Here is an 18,622-nt window from a genome sequence, read left to right as displayed (position 1 = left end):
ACCTATACCGAGGATCAAATCATGATCATACAGAAAAGCCTGCCATTGTTAGGCTGTAAAAAGTGCTAGGAAACAGCACTCATAGCCATAATAACATTATAAAGGGCATTACAAGTTGCCACATTGTTTCTAGTATTTATTTTTTGTGTGCTATTGATTCATTTAAATAAATATCAGTGATTTCTTGACCTCTCTTAGATTTTAGATACCCAGCTTCTGTTATTCCACATATTTACTTTAACAGTGTTTGTGTAAATGAAATAAATACATAAAAAGTTAAACAAGATTATGTAAAGAGTATTCTGTGAACCTTGTAATCCTAAATGTTAATCTTTTCACAGATGGTTATTTTCTAAAGACTACATACCTATTAAAACTATAAGAAAAAATTTAAATATAATCATTTGATCATTTTTAAATCTATACAAATAAAAATAGATGCCAACGTTATTATTAGACTTCTTTTTATCAGTTTTTTTAAATCAAGGAAGCTGTCCAATTTTAAGTAATGGAGATTTAGATTGCTTGTTGTACTCTATACATAATAGATAGTTCCAAAGGCTTTTATGATAATGGAGGCAGTCTGTTCATATAAAGCTGGTATAAAAATTTGAATCAATGAAGCTATTACATTTTGGAAAGATTTTTATGCCTCTTTTCTTCCTTTAACAACATGATTCATGGAAGCAGCACATCTTGATAAGGCCTATGCCTTTCCCCACCGACACCATACCCCCGAACTTAGGCAATTAATAGTTCATTTTTGTGTTCACATCATTCTGTGTCACATAGATTCACTTAAATTCATCTTTGAAAGTATTCTGGGCAGCACTTTTTAAACTTTTTGGAGTCAGAACTCTTACATTCTTAAAAAAGTAATGAAGACATCAAAGGACTTTGCTTGTCTGGACTGATAGTTAAATATCAATATTTACCATATTAAAAATGAAAGCCAGAAATATTTAAAATATGTATGCATTCATTGGAAAAGTCCATTTCTTTTTTTTCCTTTAGGGTGAAAAGTCCGTTTCATATTAACAATAAATAACATATTTTTAGGAAGAAATAACTGTATTTTTTAAAACAAAGTACTTAGTGTGAAGGAGGTCATTGTTTACATTTTGCCTGTCTGTTATATTCGGTCTGTTGCAGGGTGGTGTTTTGGTTGACTTATATGAAGAAAATACAGCTGCTTCATATCAATATGTGATTGTAAAGGACAGTATTTTAAGAATCTTTTCAGATAGTTATGAATACTCTTTTTTTTTTAAAGATTTTATTTATTTATTTGACAGAGAGAGAGAGACAGCCAGTGAGAGAGGGAACACAAGCAGGGGGAGTGGGAAAGAAAGAAGCAGGCTCCCAGCGGAGGAGCCTGATGAGGGACTTGATCCCAGGACTCTGGGATCACGCCCTGGGCCGAAGGCAGACGCTTAATGACGGAGCCACCCAGGTGCCCCTGAATACTCTTTTTTTTTTTTTTTTAAGATTTTATGTATTTATTTGAGAGAGAGAGCACGGGTGGAGGGGAGGGGCAGAGGGAGAAGCAGACGTGGGGCTCGATCCCAGGACCCCAGGATCATGACCTGAGCTGAAGGCAGATGCTTAACTGACTGAGCCACCCAGGTGCCCTTGGATATTCTTTAATACTATACTAGAACTTGAGAAGTGGTAGTTCCATAAAAGTTAATTTTCTGTGGACTCTGGATCATAAAAGTTAGTTTCCGTGTGGAATCTGAAACCATGTTATCTTTTAATTGGTAGAAAAATCCATTGGTATATTTTGCACTTATAGTGGATCTTTTATCGGTGTATGGTTTTGTAATATCATTCCTTTTTTATTTTGAATGTTTGTTTGCTGAGTTATTCCAGTCTTCCAAGTGTTGATGTATTTAGTAATACAATATAAAAATAAATCACATTTGTTATCACTGACCTCATCAGAAAAATTTGTAAGTATTGGTAAACTCCACATGGCAGCAGAGACAAGTTTCTAAAATTTTTATTTTCTCTTTAAAAAGCTCAAATTTTGTCATAGGCAGCAAAGGCTTTCAATTTTCTTTAAACTGGCAGGCTTCCTTGTTCATTTTCAAGAAAACTTCCACTTAAATACCTAAGTCTAAATAACTAAAATTTGTCAGCTCATCATTCTCGCACATAAAAATGATGTTTCATGGGAAAAAAAGGAGCTAGTTCAGCTCTTAATGCACAATTTCTTTTCATCGTGACAGTTCCTACACTTGGGCATCCACTGTGTTTCTTATACATACTTCCCATTTCATCACCCAGAATATGGGAGAGAGAGCTACTCAAAGGGTTGAGATTTTATAAAATTATCATTTTACCACTTTACCAAGGATATCCTTAAGTGAAACTGGCTTTTTTTTCTTTGTTTTTGTAACTTAGAGTGCATGGCCGCATGAAGAACCATGCAAGGATGGCTAGAGTTCGGTGCCCCTGCCTGGATTCTTGCTTAAGGTGCCGGCATTTTTAACCTGTTAGTGCTTTGGCACCATCAGTGCAAATGTCAACATATAACATCTTTATATTATTAGGAAAATAATTTTTACTTGAGGATTCCCTCAAAGAGTCTCAGAGACCCCGGGGGTCCATGGACCTTACTTTATGACTCTTCAGGGGAGAAGGCATAGGTTATAAAAAGAGGACTACAGTAAAAATTTTCCTAACCCTCCTCTTAAGTGACTTGCCAGTGAAATTCACCTCCCTCGCTTGTGTAATCTGGCAGCAACTCTCGTAGAATGCTGAATGTCAGGGCCGGTTGGCTGCCCTTTGCTAGGTCCATTCATCTCTGTTCCCACTAGTAGAATAATGTGCTTTGCAAATATCAGTTGTATTTGTTCTCAAACAAGTTTATGCCAATTTCATTAATACTTGTAATTATATAATTTTAATAATATGTAATAGAATAAGTGTGAGTTCACAAAGAAAAATGTATGTTTTCTAAATGTATGTTTCTAAAACTAACAAATGCTTTAGAATGACTTATTGTAAAAGATTGCTGTCATAAGTTAGTGTGGATGAGATTTGTAAAAGTTTAAGGAAAAACAAAAATCTGGAAGGATTCTACATTCCTTCACAAGTATCTTTAATTCCTATCTTTTAGAGAAACTAGGCTTGAAATTGTGATGATGTGTTGTGTGTGTTTTTTGCAGGAAAGAGCAATGAACTGATCTGTAGACCCACTTTTAAAGAAAAGCCTTTTAGCTCACCTTCAAAAGATTGGTGAATGTGTATACATACAGGTATTTTAAGGAAATAAAATTCATAAATTAATATCTGTATCGTTTTTTTTTTAATGATTAACCCATTCAACCAGCTTTTCCAGTAGATTTATTAACCAGTAGTCAGGATCACATTGATTCAAATAGTTTCTTTGCTGCCCTCCGTGAGCTAGAAGCAAATTTCCTTTGGTTTCCATAACCATAAAATATGCTCTCTTCCATCATTGCACTTAGTATCTATGGCTGGGTCAGATTGTTTTGGTAAAGGACTTAGATAACCTTTTAGAAATGTAACTATTACAGGTCAGACTTCATAATGTACAGTGATGAGCCTCATGGTATAAGCTTTTTTTTTTTTTTAATTGGCGTACTAGCATTTTATTGAATTGGAAACTGGGGAAGCTTGGAGATTTTCACAGAAATCACATAGTAATACTTCCTGAGGGATGAGAATTATAATAAATGTTCTTTGATGTATAAAAATAAGTTCACTGGTTAAAAAAAAAAAATAAGTTCAGGGTTCATCAGATGTGTCTGAGTTGGGCAGATGGTGCCAGTTCATGATGTCAGCTCTGCCATGGTTAGGTTCATGCTGTCATTTGTAGATGCGTCATGACATGGCACAAAGACACAGGCTGGGAAGCAAAGGACTCAGATTTTCTCTGCTTGGCTCACCAACCACCAGGAGTCACTGAAGACTGTGTTCCTAACTCCCTGGCAGTGAGCTTGCAGGAGAAGTTGTTTTTTTCCCTAGAAGTGGGGAATGAATTCACACTCTTTATAGTCTATTTACTACCAGTTCACACTAGCAAGCTGACTGGCAACATGGCTTTGTCTGTGACCAAACAGTTAAAAAACTCATCAACCTTAGTTATTTTAGCATCAGGCCATATCACCACAGCTAACCAAACACAGAAATTATTATTAAGTATCAAGAGATTCCTCCAAATTCCTGATTTCATGATGATCATAGATTCACTGTAATAGTGTGGCCTAGTTTTATTGGCCTGTTCCTTCATTTTTTTTCTTGCTTTCCAAAAATGTTTACTGAGCATCTACTATGTGTCAGACACTGTTGTAGGATTAGCGATCCAATAGTGAGTGAAATAGAGAAAACAATTCAACTGTGCACTTGTAGAACTTAAAATCTAGCAGAGGATACATATACCTATACACACACAAACACTAAGAGAACAAACAAGTGAGAAAGGGAAATGAGATACTGTCATTTGGGGAGTGGTGTTGAAATTCTGCCGGGTGACCACAGAAGGCATCACTAAGATCACATCCTTCATATAAAACTCCTAAAGGAAGAAGATGTCTAGAGGAGGTGGTCTCTCAGGACATTGTTAAGTATTCTTGTCCTGGGATCTATGGGGTTTGTATGAGAGAAATACTGCATCTTAATTTTCATTGACTCTAACTGAAATTTAGCCTTTCTTCCAAATCATGAACATAGGTAACCCCCATAGTGATACCGGGAGAACTTGTAGCTTTGTCATAGGTAGATATCCTAGATATTTTCATATCCCATTATAGTTGTCATAGAAACTATTGTTTATGCTCATCACTACTTACAAATTATAGTAGTTACTAGCTCTGCTATTAAATCTTGTTTTTCAGTGCCATGATAAAGGACAGAGATCACAATTTTTTTAAAAATCTGTATTGATAGCTACATGTCAAAGTAACGGATTTCCTTATATCCCTTCGTATTCAATCTAATGAATCTAAAGCATTGAGAAAGAGTCTGAGGCTTCACCAGATTGCCAAGAGGTCAGGAGGTTCATGACATAGAAATATGAAGCCTTCATTTAATCCCTAATTGAGTTTTCTTATACCTCCCATCTGTACAGCGCACTCTTCATTGGTGTCCTGCCCTCGAGATTACTCAGATACGTCTTGAGCACATGGGGAGGGTTTTCTAGATACTGCCATAGAATTGTGATTGTGAAAGATCCCTTCTAAGCTTCCTGTATAATGCAGGCCACACACTGTAAAACCACTTGCTGAATAATGTAGCCAGCCAAGCGGAAACTTGGCTTCCTAGAAAACGATGGTTTCATACTTCACAGGTCAGCTTTTACACTTCTCTGAAAGATATGCAAAGGACCTTAAAGAAAGAACAAGATGTAGAAATCTGAGTTAGGGGGCGCCTGGGGGGCTCAGTCCTTGGGCGTCTGCCTTCGGCTCAGGGTGTGATCCCAGGGTCCTGGGATCGAGCCCCACATCAGGCTCCTCCGCCGGGAACCTGCTTCTTCCTCTCCCACTCCCCCTGCTTGTGTTCCCTCTTTCGCTGGCTGTTTCTATCTCTGTCGAATAAACAAATAAAATCTTAAAAAAAAAAAAAAAAGAAACCTGAGTTAGAATCAGCTCATTCCACTCACACCAGATTTTTAGCCGCTCTCCTCGTCATGACCTTGACCAAGTGGGTCTGTCCGAATTGAGAGGCCATAAACTATAGGCCAGGATACCTGCACCTTGACCAGCCTGCGGGAAATGAGATGGGCTGTATGTGTTCCACTGGTTTGCCAAGGCAGCCATAAGAACAGAACGGAGAGCCTCTTCCTATGTGTAAAAAGGGGAGGGTGAGGACTAGTCAGATGGATACTCCGGAGAATGCCGCCCTGCCACTACATGTTATGTGCTTTAGGTCTATTTGAACATAGTCTCCTAGCTCTCCTCAAGAGTAGAAGTCAAAAGAAAAATTCTCAACATCTTGATGTTGCCAGAAACCTGAGAGAGAACAGCGTTCGCTCTGTAGTTTTCCCATGAGACAAACTTCATGCTTGTGTCTAATGTGGAAGGCGGCTAATTCTGAGGCGTTGAACCTCTTGGATTGTATCTTCCGTTGTGCCCTTTCCTTCTGAGAAACAGACACTCGAAGAGTGTGATGAACGCTGTGGGACTTTGCCCTCATTCACGTGGCTGGTCTTCCCCTGCAGGCTGGTGAAAGACGCTCCTTGGGATGAAGTCCCGCTTGCTCACTCCCTGGTTGGTTTTGCCACCGCCTACGACTTCTTGTACAACTACTTGAGCAAGACACAACAGGAGAAGTTTCTTGAAGTGATCGCCAACGTCTCGGGATATATGTATGAAACGTCATACAGGAGAGGATGGGGGTTTCAGTACCTGCACAATCACCAGCCCACCAACTGCATGGCCTTGCTCACGGGAAGCCTGGTTCTGATGAATCAAGGTGCGTGTGGACACAGCCGAGGGAACGGCCAAGCCAGCTTCAGTCCTGGCTGCCCTGCGAGCAGGACGCTTTTATACCTGCCTTAGTACGTGTTCCTACTTGGATCCTAACTGAGCGCATGAGATGAGGTAATACCAGGGCATCTCTTAGACCGCTGAGAGACGTCTCTTCCTCATTTCTGCTGCTTATATTAACCTACAGGCTGTTGAAGTAAGGCTTTTGATTGCCCGAAGCCGTATCCTTACAGCACACGGTCAGTGGGGAATATTCATGTCCCCAGAGAATTTTGACAGTGAACACAGCCGTCCCGGGTAAACGGAGTTTTTAAAAGCTTAACAGGTGGTTTATGATTTGAAATGAATGCTCTTTGCACACAGATGTCTGTCATTACAACACTATTTTTTTTCCTTTAAGGACTTAAAACAACCATTTAGGTCAAATTTGGAAGTGACTTGTGGATCGCATAGCTACTTTGCCTTCGTGGATTACATAATTGCTGATACTGCATTTTCTCTGTTCTTGTAATTCTGACTTAATTACAACATCTGTGAGAGTCTATACATGATTAAATTAGACCGTGTTTAAGAGAAGCAGCCCTAAGATCACAGTGATTGTCGGGATATTAAACATATACTTGGAGCTGGCAAGTCTGACAGAGGTCTTGACCGCTTCCCCACAAGAATTAGTGTGCATTTTGTAGATTATCCAGCATCAGATTTCTTCAAGTCCAGCTTTCTCCCTTGTCTTGTCAACCAGCCATCACTTCTAATTCATCTTAGAGGAAAAGAAACTAATATTAACTGAGCACATGGCGTGTGTCAATCCTTGTGCCTATTTTATTTGTCCCATCAGCCATGTAAGGTAGCTGGGATTTGGACCCAGTTCTGGTCAGACTCAAAGTTCACTCTCTTTCCGCTATGTTTTGTTGCCTCTCTTAGAATAGAGATTCGATTTATAGTAATTTAAGGAAAGCTTTAAGAGGGCCAGGTTTCATCTTGGCTCCCTTTGCCCCCTACTCTCACAGAAACAAACAAGATAGAAAAGATCAAAATGCAAAAACCATTAAAAGAAATAAAAGATCAGAATGCAGATCTTCAGACTATTGACTAACCCCAGGCCTGTGAAAAGACATCCTCATGAAATGGTGGAAGGCCCCCAGGACGAGCTAGCTCTCAGCTCGGACCTTGGGTTTTAGGCTGGTAGAGCCTTAGTTCTTTGTATAAATGTGTAGTTATTTAGTAGCGGGAATAGAGCTTATCTCTTCGTTCTCCGTGGGAGGTAAGATCGCTCCAGATACCATGCCGACATCGAAAATGCTGGTTCGGATTGGGTCAAAATGTGTAGTTCTCCTCTCGCAGGAGTTTGTATGTGCGTTTATTTTCTGACTGCAGTTATGGGTTGCTCAGGGAGGGAATGTTCCAGAACCCCCACGTCGGCAGTGTACGTATTTATAAGACGACGGGACAGAAGAAGAGGTGAGCTCTCCGGCCCTGCGCATCTCAGTTAACGATCAGGCTTGCAGTCCGGGCTTTCTTGGCCTACTCACCGCCTTCGGGAGACGCCTCACAGGCGTTTCGACAATCCCACGTTCTCCAGACCAGCCTCACAGATACTAGGCTAGCTGAGTGCACCAGTAGTTCCTACTGGGACTCGCATAACATCTCAAAAGGGGGAGAACTAGAATGTTCTGTTCTGCTAACTCCGTCTCAGGCTCGGTGCGCAGGGACCACACGATCACACATAAGCAGTTTACAAATCAGGTGGAAGGAAGATAGGTGTGAAATGTTTAAACGAATACGCAGTAGTTACCATAGCAGCAGAGAATGAAGTAAGAGGTGTCCTGAAGCTATGGTTAAGTCTCAGTCGAGTGTATTAAGTTTGAATTCAGGAGAACAGCATTCTTTAGGCGAGTTTGAGAAGGTTCATAGAACTTTGAAATAGAGATAGGATCTGGATAAGTGAAAATAATGAAGGACATTCCAGACAAGGTGCGTGGACGGTGGAAAAGCACAGGGCATAGCATCAGTAACAATATCAACTCCTAAAACCAGTATTGCCCTGTATGTTAACTAACTTAAACAAAAATAAAATAACAGTATCGGTGCTCAAATTGACCGATTAGTAGTTCACAAAGGTAGGCATTGCCTCATATCTCCCAAACAGGATTGTCGTAGGGGAAAAAATAAGGAAAAGCCAGGTCGTGTGGTATCGGGGAACAGTAGGTAGCAGGCCTGATTTTAAATATCACAGTGGAGTCTGGTTAGAGATGGAAAATACAGAGAAGAAAAAGATGAAGATGACTAGAACTAAATCCTAACGATTACAGAAGAGAAACTAAAAACCCTGCAGGAGACTGGCCTGGCAGGTGTATGGCTGGATAGGAGGAGACAGGGTACAATTCACAGGCACCTCTGCAAGCAGAGCCTGAGAACAGTGCTGCCTCCAGGAGCCTGGCACCTTGGATTTAGGCTGGGATCTGTGGTCCCAGGGCCCCCGGAAGCCCTCACACCCAGCGCACGTGGTAGGCCGTGGTAGTGCTCAGCGCTGGCGATCACACACGTCTGTGGGAGCAAAGCAACAAGACTCCGTCCACATCAGGAGGCAGTGAGCTTAATTTCATCCTCAGTGGTTGTATGTTTTAAATATAAGCAAACAAATCAAAACTGAAATCTTAAGACCTAGGTTCAGATCAAAGTTCTGTTCATTTTTAGTGATGTGTCAGAGGTCTTGAACAAGTCAAGCTTTCTGTAATTTTGGAGTAATAATGCCTAATTGAATTGGTAAAAGGATTAAATAAGATTATGTTCAGTGCTGTGTAAATTACGAACGTTTTAGAAACGCGAGTTGTGATTGTTATCTAAGTGCTAGTCTTGTAAGAATTGTAGGAAGCTAGCATTTTTGTGTCAAAAGTATTTCATAAAAATTTTAAGGCCTTTAATTTTCAGTCACAGAAGTAGAAAAATGTGGCACGCTGAAGTGCTTGAACAAAATTTTAGCTCATTTTTGGTAGATTCGGGACTCCCAGGTGATATTTTTCACCATCGGATTGTCACTTCCGTGGTGTCTCTCACCCGCTGTGCTGCCTTTTGAGATCCTATGGAATCTAAAGGCACAAAAAGGATGAGAGATTGTCTTCTAATGACTTTCTGCTTAGCCGTTATAGTGTTTGCAGCTTATTAAAAATCCTGTGAAATAATGGTGCAAGTTTTATGAAGTGAGAAGCTTCAAAAATATTTTCAAGTAGTAGTTTTTAGAAAAATTGAATAAAAGTCTTAATATACAGATCTTTTCTTGTAGACAAAGTTATGTGCAGTTTGTGATCTTAGTTGTGATGGGGTTTCAAATTTATTAAAGATTGGACACTGATACTCATTTCAAGGTTGATCTTCCTTTAGTTAGTAAATGACTTGTATTCGAGAACTTTTTAATTTGTATCATGAACCCAACACAAGCCTGGATTAACAGAATGTTATTTATAATGTTGATAAGTGGGAGTTTTACAAAATGCTATTTGTACTGTAGTCGGATAACTCAGAGGATTTTATTTGGCCATAGTTTTGTTTATGCTTCATTACAACCATAGTCCTTGTTTCCATGTGTTTTCATTCTTCAGGGTATCTTCAAGAAGCCTACTTATGGACCAAACAAGTTCTGACCATCATGGAGAAGTCTCTGGTCTTGCTCCGAGAGGTGACGGACGGTTCCCTGTACGAAGGCGTCGCCTACGGCAGCTACACCACTAGATCACTCTTCCAGTACATGTTTCTCGTTCAGAGGCACTTTAACATCAACCACTTTGGCCACCCGTGGCTTAAACAACACTTCGCATTTATGTATAGAACCATCCTACCAGGTATAGTGATGAATTGGAAATGGGAAAACATTAACTGTGATAGTTTTTTCTGATTATGAAAATGGGCTAGACTAGGAAAAGGCATGTGGGGTCTGAGTCATATTGAGAATAAAGGGATTTTTTATAAGACTTCGGGAATTACATATAACCAGAACTTTGGGGAAGTTATTGTGAGGATTTGTGATTTATGTACGATAAAGCTCAGAGCACAATGGATCAAATATCATTCGTAGCCTCCACAGTACTTTTATTTTTGTAGACGTAAAGCTTGGGTACATACACAGATTCCTTTTCATGAATCTTTTTTTTAAATTTTCTAAATATTATTCTGTTTCTTTTTTGTATATTTGAAATAGCTTATAAAACAAACTAATAACTTTATATGTTTCTAATTCATCTGGAAAAATAACATTTCCTTTTCATGAATCTTAACAAAATATAAACGTTACGGTTACGTGTTAATTTTCCTTTACATGCAATCCCAAATTGATCCTCTTCTGTTTTATAGTTTTTAGTTTTTATTTCCTACTATATAGATATTCAAAATGAAAGACTATACCTATATATTTGTTGGAGCTTAAATATTTTCTTTAGTTTACTGAAATAAACAACGTAAAATATAAAAAAATCAAAAAATTGTTACAAAACTTCTAATTGCTCGTTGCCATTGTAGGTCAGCCTTCTAAGAAAACTAGCTCCAAAAAATACATATATATGATTTAAGAACACTTTCATTTCTAGGGCAGCCTTGTAACTCTCCTTATTTCTAAGCAGGATTAAGATGTTAGAAAAAGTTTAGGAGGTAGATTTTCATCAGGATGGGGATTTTTTTTTAACACCCAAAAAACAAATAATCCGGCTGAGAAATGGGGGAGAAGATATGAACAGGCATTTTCCCAAAGAAGACATCCAGATGGCTAACAGACACATGAAAACATCACTCATCATCAGGGAAATACAAAAATATATCACCTCGTACCTGTCAGAATGGCTAAAATTAACAACACAAGAAACAACAGGTGTTGATGAGAATGTGGAGAAAGGGGAACCCTCTTGCACTGTTGGTGGGAATGCAAGCTGGTGCAGCCACTCTAGAGGACAGTATGAAGGTTCCTCAAAAAGTTAAAAATAGAACTACCCTATGATTCAGCAATTGCATTACTAGGTAGTTACCCAACGAATACAAAAACACAGATTCTGAGGGGTGCAGGCATCCTGATGTTTATAGCAGTGTGATCAACAATAGCCCAACTATGGAAAGAGCCCAAATGTCGTTGACTGATGAACAGATAAAGAAGAGGTGGTGTATATATACAATGGAATATTACTCAGCCATCAAAAAAATGAAATCTTGCCATTTGCAACAACATGTATGGAGCTAGAGTGTATGATGCTAAGTGAAATAAGCCAACCAGAGAAAGACAAATACCATGTATGTCACTCATGTGGAATTTAAGAAACAGAAGAGATGAACTTACGGTGGGTGGGGGGGTGGAGAGAGAGGGAAACAAGTCATAAGAGACTCTGAAAGACAGGGAACAAACAGGGTTGATGGAGAGAGGTCGGGGGTGGGTATAAGCTGGATGGGTGATGGGTATTAAGGAGGGCAATTGCTGTGATGAGCACTGAGTGTTGTATGTAAGCAATGACTCACTGAATTCTCCTCCTGAAATCAATACTGCACTGTAGATTAACTACCTAGAATTTAAATAAAAATTTGAGAAGAAAAAAAAGAAAAAAAGGATGGGGATTTTTTTCCCCCCAGTAAAATGTAATTTTTAGATGGGGATTCTAGATCTACAGTAAGGAATCCAGTCTTTAAATCTTTTTGCTCTGGTTGTATACACATGGACTGAATAGAATCTCCATTATTGGATTAGTTAACCAAAAAACACTGCAGGCAAAAAAACCCACAGGGTTCTTAAAATTTAGTTGAGAAGTAACTTTCAGAACCCTATTGTTTTAGTGCTTATTCTTAGCTCTGCAGGAGAGGCCTGTTTTGTAGTTTATCTTGATAAAAAAAGGCCATCTAAAGCCGGGGACCTTGAAGAGGTCTCAGTGCTTTGTAATTTGATCTGACCAGCCAGCCACATCAGTGCTGAGAGCTGTGTCTGTGACTGCGTCCTAAACTGGGAAAGACAGGATGAACACCTCTAAGGGGAGGATTCATGTATTTATGTCAATCAATCCAACAAACCATTATTGAACATCTATGTGCCAGGCACTGTACCAGGCAGGGGATTCAAAGAGAAATAAAACCTATCAGCTTTCAGGGAATCCACAGATTAATAGAAGATTCAGAAAATCATATTTTATCATAAAATTTACTTGGAATAGTGTTTACTAAACTGGTAGAAGCAAAAACATTAGCTGTAAATTACATAGATATGGTCATGGTGTCATTTTGGAAGGGATTGTGTGTTTAAAGTCAATCTGTTCTCAACAACCTCTCTTTTCTTGTCCCCCCCTCTACAATGGCTATTCTAGTAATGATTATTCCTGTCTGGCCCAGAGTCGTCTCCCATTCTTTTTCAAGAACACCTGGAGCATATCCAGTCTTACCAGATTTTGTTTTGTTGACCTATTCCTATGCAATTTTTGCATTTTCTTTCTTTAACTTCCAGCAGTACACATTAGCAGGATCTTCTATGGGAATTAAGTTTTCTTCCTGTATGGGGGCGTCTGGGTGGCTCAGTCAATAAAGCGTCTGCCTTCGGCTCAGATCATGATCCCAGGGCCTGGGATCAAGTCCCACATTGGCCTCCTTGCTCAGTGGGGAGCCTGCTTCTCCCTCTCCTGCTCCCCCTGCTTCTGTTCATGCTCTCTCTGTCAAATAAATAAATAAAATCTTAAAAAAAATTTTTTTTCTTCCTATAGAAATGCAGTGTCTCCCTTAAGCCTTATAACTTCCACTTTATTGGATGGAAGCACCTTATGTCATCATCTTGGTGTAGAATGGGGGATGGGTTGGTAAGAGAGCTAGTGCTCAGTCCAGGTTGAGGAGCTCACCGTGCTCCAGAGGGGAGCCTATGTGTCTCTGCAGATACAATGACACATAGCATGGACACTGGAAAATGAGGAAGGTGGGCAGTATACAGAAGTATCAAGAATTGTGACACCCATTACCAGTGATAAGTTGCCACATAGCAAATACAAACTTGCACACAAGATTTGTGGAAGGACCTTCAGAGGTCCCATTAACTGGTCTGGGGTGAGGCGGGGCATCGTGCTTTTGGTTTTTTTTAATCCAAGGTACACAATCGGTTCTAATTTGCAAGCAGGATTGAAAATCATTGTTTAGGTCTTTATGGGAGCATGCAGTTTTAAATGTATCTTCATTCTGTCAAACTTCTTTCCCCAGGGTTTCAGAGAACTGTGGCTATTGCAGACTCAAATTACAACTGGTTTTATGGTCCAGAAAGCCAATTAGTGTTCCTGGATAAATTTGTCATGCGGAACGGCAGTGGAAACTGGCTGGCTGACCAGATCAGGAGGAACCGTGTGACCGAAGGTCCGGGCACACCATCCAAAGGGCAGCGCTGGTGTACTCTTCACACGGAATTTCTCTGGTAGGACACGTTGGGCTGCCTTTAAAAAGAAATTGTACCCAGGGCTACAGGGTGCTGGATTTCTGCATTTAAAAAGAAAAATGACGGAAAGCACTTTGTAACCCCTTCTTCATATACTAGCTTAGCTTCGGTTCCTGTCGCAGGGTTGGATACTCTGCTAGAAACATTTCCTTACATGTAGGATCTCATGACTATTGGCAGTTTTTGGTTTTCTTGTGTTAGAGATGTCCTGGGCTCACTGTTTCATAGATGGGCATGTTTTGATTTCCATCATTTTTGAAATCATATAAAGAGAAAACCCACAAAATTTAGACTGGGTTACTCTGACAATCACACCAAAGAAATTAATAAATAAAGGTAGAAAAATGTTTTGTTTTAGTAAATGGAGCATTATAATCTTCTACTAGCAAAGCTGTTACTGAATTCCCAAAACTGTTTAAAAGTGTTTGACAGTATTTGACAGTTTCACTTTGATAATAAAAGAACCATGTAATTTTTTCTGCCCTAATCTTTTAAGCCCAGAAAGAGAAGCCAGGGTCTCCTTTTTAAAGTACTGCCAAGTATATTGTTGGCATCCAATAAGTTGAAATAAAAATTACAGGGAACTGGTTAATCATTAATCCTTGATGTCTTTTCAAGCTATTGAAATGGGTATTCAATTCCAAAATAAGCTGCTGTGGTTTGATTTGCTTCCTTTATTATTATTATTATTTTTTTTTAGTTTAAACAATTAAGAGGGAAAATATTAATGAAGTTATAACTGGTGATAATTTAACCAGCATTCAAAAAAAAACTATTGTCACAGATGAAGTAGCTATATGTAGCCATTCCTGTTTTAGGGGTGTGAAGTAATTATTTAATAGTGATTTCACTTATCCCAAATAAACAACCAGGAGAGTTCTACAAAGCTGACCACAGGAGTCAGATTAATGCTAAGTCTAACTTGGTTCAAAATCTGGTATTTATAGGGATATGCAGACTGACCCAAGTCAAAGAAGTATGGCCAATTCATCTTGTGTCTCGATTTGTTAAATCACAGTGATTAAGCCAACATTATTAACTAGACCTAAGCAGAGACACAGTTTCTGATGACCTGAGACTCTAGAACAACAGACGAAACAGCCAAAGTCAAACGCCAGTAAGATTCACCATAGGTGATCGGTTCGTTTTAGACAAAAGTACCTAAGAGCTATTAGTATGGGCCCGCCTTTCTTCCGTTGAGCAGGGAATCATCTAAACCTGTCAGAAATAGTATCTCAAATCATCAAAAGCAAATAATCATGTTTATGATTACTTTAGGGGGCCCTCTCTGACTCAGAAACCTGTGTTCTTAATCACTGTGGAAGTTTAATGTTAATTATTGTATTAATTTGATAATACATTTGCCATAAATAAAAATGAGAGGCCATTTTTTTGCCCCAAATCCATGATATCATCTGCAGATTAACACAAAACCAGTGCCTCTTGGTAGGCAGTGGTAGCCACAATTATAAATCTCCCAGTATTAATAGTTTCTTGAATTTCCTCCATTTATATTCGTAGATGTGATATTGGCAGTAAATTTTATCTAGTACGTAAAGTTCAACTCTTAAATTTTATTTTTTTTAGCGGGTGCACTCTAACAGACTTTCAGTTCTATCAGTTATCACAGAACAGTACTTTCTTACAGCTCGAGGCTTGTTAGAGTCTAGATCCTAACGCGGGGTTCTCTATAGTAGAAGCCCCTGGACTAGAAGTTTAGAAGTGTAATTCTGTCCTCTGGAGGGAAGCTCTGAAGCCATTCAGTGAAGAAGGTCCCTGGAGCGATTACCAGGCTCAACCCCAAGGATCCCAGGTTTTGAAAATTGACTCCTCTCCCCTTCACTAAGGGCATTCCCCTGTGCAAGCTCATCCACGGGTGTTTCCAGAAATGTCCCTCCCCCAGAAGCCACTGCCATCACTCTGGGTACCATCTGTGTTGTTTCCTCCAGCCACATTACGAAGTGGCATCAAAGTTCTGATGGGTTATTTTAAGTTCCACCAGAAAACCATTTAACTTGGAAAAATGAATCCTTTCAGGTATGATGCCAGCTTGAAATCTGTCCCTCCCCCGGATTTCGGCACCCCCACACTGCATTATTTTGAAGACTGGGGTGTCGTGACTTACGGAAGTGCCCTGCCTGCAGAAATCAATAGATCTTTTCTCTCCTTCAAGTCGGGAAAACTTGGGGGCCGTGCAATATATGACATTGTCCACAGAAACAAATACAAAGATTGGATCAAAGGGTGGAGAAATTTTAACGCAGGGCACGAGCATCCTGATCAGAACTCATTTACTTTTGCTCCCAATGGGGTGCCTTTCATCACGGAGGCGCTCTACGGGCCGAAGTACACCTTCTTCAACAACGTTTTGATGTTTTCGCCAGCGGTGTCCAAGAGCTGCTTTTCTCCCTGGGAGGGTCAGGTCACGGAAGACTGCTCTTCGAAATGGTCGAAATACAAGCACGACCTGGCAGCCAGCTGCCAGGGCAGAGTGGTGGCCGCGGTGGAGAAGAACGGCGTGGTGTTCATCCGCGGAGAGGGTGTGGGGGCTTACAACCCGCGGCTGAACCTCAAGAACGTGCAGAGGAACCTCCTCCTGCTGCACCCCCAGCTGCTGCTCGTCGTGGACCAGATCCACCTGGGGGCCGAGAGCCCGCTGGAGACCGCCGCGAGCTTCTTCCACAACGTGGACGTTCCCTTCGAGGAGACGGCGGTGGACGGGGTCCACGGCGCCTTCATCAGGCAGCGGGACGGCCTCTACAAGATGTACTGGATGGACGATAGTGGCTACAGCGAGAGAGCCACCTTTGCCTCCGTGACGTACCCTCGGGGCTATCCCTACAACGGCACCAACTACGTGAACGTCACCGTGCGCCTCCGCAGCCCCGTCACCAGGACAGCGTACCTGTTCATCGGGCCGTCCGTGGACGTCCAGAGCTTCAGCATCCACGGAGACCCGCAGCAGCTGGACGTGTTCGTCGCCACCAGCCGGCATGCCTACGCCGCCTACCTTTGGACCGGAGAGGGCACCGGGCAGTCGGCCTTGGCGCAGGTCATCGCCGATCGGCGGAAGATCCTGTTCGACCGGAGTTCGGCCATCAGGAGCACGTCGGTGCCGGAGGTGAAGGACTACGCCGCGCTCGTGGAACAGAACCTGCAGCATTTTAAGCCCGTGTTCCAGCTGCTGGAGAAGCAGATCCTGTCCCGGGTCCGGAACACGGCCAGCTTCAGGAAGACCGCCGAGCGCCTGCTGAGATTCTCAGACAAGAGGCAGACGGAGGAGGCCATCGACAGGATTTTTGCCATATCACAGCAGCAGCAGCAGCAGCAGCAGAGCAAGTCAAAGAAAAACCGAAGGGTAGGCAAACGCTATAAATTTGTGGACGCCGTCCCCGATATTTTTGCACAGATCGAAGTCAATGAAAAGAAGATTAGACAGAAAGCTCAGATTCTGGCCCAGAAAGAACTGCCCATCGATGAAGATGAAGAAATGAAAGACCTTTTAGATTTTGCAGATGTGACCTATGAGAAACACAAAAACGGTGGCTCCCTGAATGGCCGCTTTGGACAGGCCCGGATGATGACGACAACTCACAGCAGAGCCCCGGCACTGTCGTCTTCCTATACCAGACTGTTCCTGATCCTGAACATTGCTATTTTCTTTGTCATGCTGGCAATGCAACTGACTTATTTCCAGAGGGCCCAGAGCCTTCATGGCCAAAGATGTCTTTACGCAGTCCTTCTAATAGATAGCTGTATTTTATTGTGGTTGTACTCTTCGTGTTCCCAATCACAGTGTTAGCACTAAAGCTATCCATTGTGTGATCGTTGTGTGGTCACAAGAGTCTATGCAAAAACAAAACAAAACAAAACAAAAAAACAAAACTAGACCTAGTTTGTTACTGGACTTTTTATCTCAGATTCCTTTTAACAAATTAGGGGGAACATATCTTCACACAAAGCAGGGATATGGAGAAATCAGAATTGGAAAGGCAACGATTTATCAGAGGAATAAGAGTGGCTTGGTTGTCCCATGGTGTTTCTGGAAGTATTTGGCTTGGCTAATTTAGCAGTCCATATAATATTACTCTTACAAGAAACAACAAGTCTGGTTTTAAGAAAAAGATTTAGATAGATTTGGGTTTTATTAATATTAATTTAATGCTACTAGCAATTTCCAAATACTATTTTATGGAAAAGACTGAAGCACACTGTTCTGAGAAGTTCAGAAAAATCTTTTTAATGGTGTAGTCATGTTGAAAAATAAGTATTATTAAGTCCTGGTATGGTGGTGTTAACTTCCTTGGAGAGTAGTTCATTAGTTAAAAAACAGCAGGATCTCCATATTGGATTCCTATTCAGACAACACAATAAAATGATGGTAGATGATCATTAAAAATTTAAAATACATTTTCAGTAGAAAAACACATATCCGTGAATGAATATTTCCTTGACGATGTTGGTCTCTGCACACACATAATGCATCCACTGGTTGTTCAATAAATAAGACAATTAGGGGTAACTTGATTTTCTCTTTTTCTTATATGGAAAACTGTTGTAGACCCAGTGGCTCAACTTCAAAATAAAATATTTCATATCCCAAATGTTGATTTCAATACCAAAGAAGATGGGGAAGGTAAAATTTGAATATGATTCTTATGTTTTTTAATAGAAAACTTTAGGTTTATTTTGCTAAATAAACATCATAATTATGATTTATCTGTAGTGTCTTCCTTCT

At 40.4% G+C, this 18,622-nt stretch overlaps 1 protein-coding gene across 10 annotated transcripts in view; it reads left to right on the top strand.

Moving 5' to 3' along the window:
• The window catches only part of DSE (dermatan sulfate epimerase), a 145,447-nt gene extending 126,844 nt beyond the window's left edge, over positions 1–18,603 (top strand). For 8 of the 10 annotated variants that reach the window (XM_026489228.4, XM_026489226.4, XM_057311126.1 and 5 more), the window contains 4 exons: positions 6,188–6,441; positions 10,055–10,294; positions 13,656–13,863; positions 15,922–18,603. In XM_026489228.4, the coding sequence (XP_026345013.2) occupies positions 6,188–6,441; positions 10,055–10,294; positions 13,656–13,863; positions 15,922–17,686 (2,467 nt within the window). In that variant the 3' untranslated portion in view covers positions 17,687–18,603. The remainder of the gene's footprint in view (positions 1–6,187; positions 6,442–10,054; positions 10,295–13,655; positions 13,864–15,921) is intronic. The other 2 variants (XM_026489232.4, XM_044380336.3) reach the window with 1 other exon arrangement.
• Positions 18,604–18,622: the final 19 nt, after the last annotated feature.

This window comes from Ursus arctos, unplaced genomic scaffold (genome assembly GCF_023065955.2).
Source record: "Ursus arctos isolate Adak ecotype North America unplaced genomic scaffold, UrsArc2.0 scaffold_13, whole genome shotgun sequence".
In the NCBI taxonomy this organism is placed as follows: domain Eukaryota; kingdom Metazoa; phylum Chordata; class Mammalia; order Carnivora; family Ursidae; genus Ursus; species Ursus arctos.
The sequence above is the reverse complement of the archived record's forward strand: the minus strand, read 5'-3'. Positions and strand labels throughout refer to the sequence as shown.